This window comes from Calidris pugnax, unplaced genomic scaffold (assembly GCF_001431845.1).
Source record: "Calidris pugnax isolate Ruff unplaced genomic scaffold, ASM143184v1 scaffold450, whole genome shotgun sequence".
In the NCBI taxonomy this organism is placed as follows: domain Eukaryota; kingdom Metazoa; phylum Chordata; class Aves; order Charadriiformes; family Scolopacidae; genus Calidris; species Calidris pugnax.
The window spans coordinates 245,140-249,453 of NW_015094504.1; the positions used below are offsets into that span (position 1 = coordinate 245,140).

At 55.5% G+C, this 4,314-nt stretch overlaps 1 protein-coding gene across 1 annotated transcript in view; it reads right to left on the minus strand.

The window, feature by feature from the left end:
• Positions 1 to 129: 129 nt before the first annotated feature.
• Positions 130 to 4,314, minus strand: part of PNOC (prepronociceptin) — a 9,391-nt gene continuing 5,206 nt past the window's right edge. Inside the window, exon 3 of the mRNA XM_014963059.1 lies at positions 130 to 1,273. Coding sequence (XP_014818545.1) covers positions 806 to 1,273 — 468 coding nt within the window. The 3' untranslated portion in view covers positions 130 to 805. The remainder of the gene's footprint in view (positions 1,274 to 4,314) is intronic.

Genomic DNA, 4,314 nt, shown 5'->3' on the forward strand with positions numbered 1-4,314 from the left:
GGTTGGGGGTCTCGGCAGCTGCAGAGTGGAGGGGCTTGGGGGGCTCTGAGCATCCCGGGGGGGACACAGGGTGGTCCCCGGGGAGCGGCAGCGCGGGGGTTAACCCAGCGCTGGGTTTGGAGACCTGGGGCTGCAGCCCCCGGGGAGGAAGGATTTAATTTCCAAAAGGAAAAGGGTTCCGCTTGGTTTTGATATGTTTTCATTTATTTCATTTGTAAAATTGTAGCTTTAAAAATCGATCTATTCATTGGATTTATTTTTATTGATTAACTTTCTTAATTCTTAAATTCTTAAATTTTTAAAATTTAATTTTAAATTTAATTTTGAAAATTTCGATTTTTAATTTTTTTTAATATTTTTTTTTTCCTGGACTTTGGGGGACCGAACCATCCCTCAGACCTACTCCACGTCGAGGACAAAAAACCCCTATTTTTCTTTTGCCCACCACCCCTCACGGGCTGACTCCAAAAGACCTTTTCCCCCGGGCACCCTCCGGATGCCGAACCGGCCGCTCTCAGCATCCCTCCCCGCTCTCCAATTCAAAGGGCCTTTTCCCCCGGGCACCCTCTGGATGCCGAACCGGCCCCTCTCAGCATCCCTCCCCGCTCTCCAATTCAGCATTTTCCAGCCCATTTCCGAATTATTTATGACGCTTATGATTATAATTATAATTTTTGGGTTGTTTTTTTTTTTTGGCCCCCTTCTTTTTTTTTAAATTTGCACCTATGGACATGTGGTGTAGAGGGGTGAGAGGGTTGACTTTTTTGGCCATGGTGGACCTCGCCGGGGCGGCGCGGGGTCTCCGTTAGATCTCGTTGTGCTCGCTGAGGCCGCCGGGAATGTCGTACTCACTGGAGCGGGGCGACATGCCCAGGTACTGCTTCAGGAACTCGCTAAACCTCTTCTGGTTGTTCCACTTCCTCGCCGACTTGCGGACCCCGATGAAGCCCCCGTAACGCTTCTGCACCCCCCGGCCCGTCGGCGCCGGCCACGAGCCGCGGCGCGTCCCCCGGGGGAAACCTCCCAGGCGTCGGGAAATGTCCTCGGGTGGCTGAGGGAAGGCCCCCGGCGCCCCTTCCTCGTCTTCCTCTTGGGCTTCCCGGCGCCCCAACGGCTGGATGACCTGCGGTGGGTTCCCCGGCACCACCTCGGCCCAGGGGTCTCCGGCGTCCGGCAGGTCGCGGGGACGGGGGGCGGCTCGGCCGGCGGCGGCGGCGCACAGCTCCCAGGTGGCCCGTGGCACGGCTTCGCCTTCACACTCCAGAATGCAGACCTGAGGGGGAGACACGGGGATGGGACCCTCAGGTGGGTTTGGGGCCTCCGGCAGCACCCGGTGGTTGTACCCCAAGTTCCAGGTGCTTGGGCAACCCCCTGATTCCACCTGTTGGAGGACACTCATGGAAAGGGGCCAGCAGCTCATTGGCCCTTGCCTGGCCTCACTCGGTTGAGGTGTCCTCTCCCAAAGTTCTTTAAGTTCTTTACTGTGAGGGTGGTGGAGCACTGGAACAGGTTGCCCAGGGAGGTGGTTGAGGCCCCATCCCTGGAGATATTCAAGGAGAGGCTCGACGAGGCCCTGGGCAACCTGGTCTAGTTGGGGGTGTCCCTGCTGACTGTGGGGAGGTCGGACTAGATGACCTTGAAGGTCCCTTCCAACCCAGATGATTCTATGATTCTAAAACCCGTTCCTGGGCTCCCAGAGGTGGTGGTGGTGGTGGTGGAGATGCTGGGGAGCGACGACAGCTCCTCAGCATCCTTCTCCCAGCCCTCCCTAGACAGGCTCTGCTCCACACTGGACACACTCCACACTTCCCCATTGACATCCATGCTCCCACAGCCCTGTGCTCCCCATTGCTGGGTCCTTCAGCTGCAAAAAAGCCTCCAAAATCACCAAGTCATGGGACAACAGAGGTGGGAAAGGACATCTGGCATGTGCCCATGGCATGTCCTGGCACCTGGGGTTGCTCCTCCCCAGGGGCAAGGCTTCTCTGTTCTCGTTGAACTTCATGAGGTTCCTACCAGCCCATTTCTCCAGCCTGGCGAGGTTCCTCTGGATGGCAGCACGACCCCAGGGAGTACCACCCACGTCTCCCAACCCTGCATCCTCTGCTAATTGCTGATCTGCATCTGCCACATCGTCCCGGCCATTAATGAAGATGTCAAGGTCTCCCAGGTTTCAGTTCACCTCACTGCCCGTTTATCTACCCTGTGCCTCCGCAGCTTGTCCACGAGGACGTCAAAGGAGATGATGTCAAAGCCTGATGAAAGTCACGTCAGGCTGGTCGTCTCGCTGCAGAAAGCTGTCAGGTTGGTCAAGCACGATTTCCCCTTCGTAAATCCATGCCGGCTGCTCTCGATGACCTTCTCGTCCTTCATACGTTTGGATGATGTGCTCCACCACCTCCCCAAGGACTGAGGTGAGGCCGACCAGCCATAGCTTTCCAGATCCTCCTTCATGCCTTCCTCAAAGACATCTGCCTCCTCCCAGCCCCCAGGAACCTGCCTCCGATTGTCACGTCCCTTCAAAGGCCATCAAGAGCATCCTCACCAAGAGATACCATTTGGCTTCCTCGGCACCCATGGGTGCATCCCACCACATTTGTGTCTCATCCCTTTCCAAGAGATCTCATCCACCAGGGCAGGACACAGACCCAGAACTGCTGTGGGGTGATAGCCCTAAGTGGGCTGGTACGACCAAAACCAGCACCCAGGAGAAACCATCCAGGACAAAATCATAGAAGAACCAAACGAAATAAATACCCAAAGAAACCAGGGCTGGAGGGCCCAGAAGAGAAGGGTTGTCTTCCCTCACATTGAAGTGTCTCCATCCCAGTGTTAGCTTCATGGTGGGCTCTTTTAAATGCTTTATACCACCTGGGGGACCCCATGTTGAAGCACGTTGGCCTGTCTCATTGCTACAGGCCATCTGCAAGACCAAAACCCTTACAAAGACTCTCTTCATGGTGGATTCATTGACTTTGCCAAGTGGGAGGTGCTACGAGTCCCAGCGTGGTGTCTTAGGGCTGCAGATCAAGCAGGTGGCTCTCCAGCAACTGGCTATTGCCATCCCGAGGGCAGCCAGGCTCTTCAGACAAAAAGACAAAAGAAAAACAGTTGTCCCAAAGTGAGGTGGTGACCAGGGTCTTGTAGGCCAGGACACCTGTGAGGGTCCTTGCGGAGACACTGTGGGCTTCCTGCGCTGAACCAAGATCCTGTCCTTGGATCTCCAGGGCTTTGGCAGGGTCTACAGCTGAGGGACAGTGTCCTGGAAGTGGCCCAAGTTGGCGATGAAAGGTGATGGATCACATGTAGGTAACAGCTCGAGAGGCTTCAAGAGGAATTACCCCAGGCATCAGGCTGAAGACCACCAGTGGTACAATCACCCATCCACAAAGCAGCACCATGAAAATCCCAGGGTCCATGGCTATCGGGCTGGGCTCTTAATTCACATGGAGATGGCTTCTGCTCACAGTGTTTTGGGCGTCCTCAGTGAACACTGGCCAGTGCTCCTCCACCTCCAGCGCCAAAACTACCTGGAGAGGTTCTATCCAATCTTCTGTTGGCATTAACGAAGCCACCGTGGGTTTGCACCACCCCTAGATGTCTCTAGGGACCAGGAGGTAGATGATTCATCCACATCTTGAAGACCAGCTCCACCAGCTGGTGCCTGGCCTGGCAGCTCTGATGACGGTGCAGGTGTGCCTGTAACTTCAGGTGCATCTTCTACTTCTACCCCTGAAGAATGGATCGGCCACGTTGCTGACACAGCTTCCTTGGCCATTGCTTTGGAAATGGTGGAGGGTTGTATCAAATCCCACCACGATGCTTCTTCCAGCTGAAACTGAGCCTCAAAACCCCCCGGGTTCCTCTGCTTCTGGTTCAAACCACTTTTGCTTTGAGACATAACCTTGCATGGGACCCAAGAGCCACCAACCATCCCATCTCCTCTCCACCTTGCTGCCCAGGGAAAACAGAGCAAAATGCAGCTCCAGAAGCAGGACCGGGGGCAGGAAGGGGGGGTTCCTGCAGAGACGCCGGTGCCTTCAGACTGAAAAACTGCATTTTTGGGTAAAACCAGGGAGATAGTACCCCAAAACTTGGTGGCAACGACGTGTGACTGCAGGAGGCTTTGCCAGCAAGGGGGTGGCACCGGGGTGGCCCCAGCATCTCCACGGAGCCCCTGGAAGTCGCTGGTCCCACCTGGTTTTGGGATGGGGGATGCATATCTCCCAGCCCTGGGGACTTCCCGAGCTGCTGGCTCCTTTCAGGTGGGTGTCTCAACCCGCCGTGATTAATCGTCGTTAATAAATAGGCGAG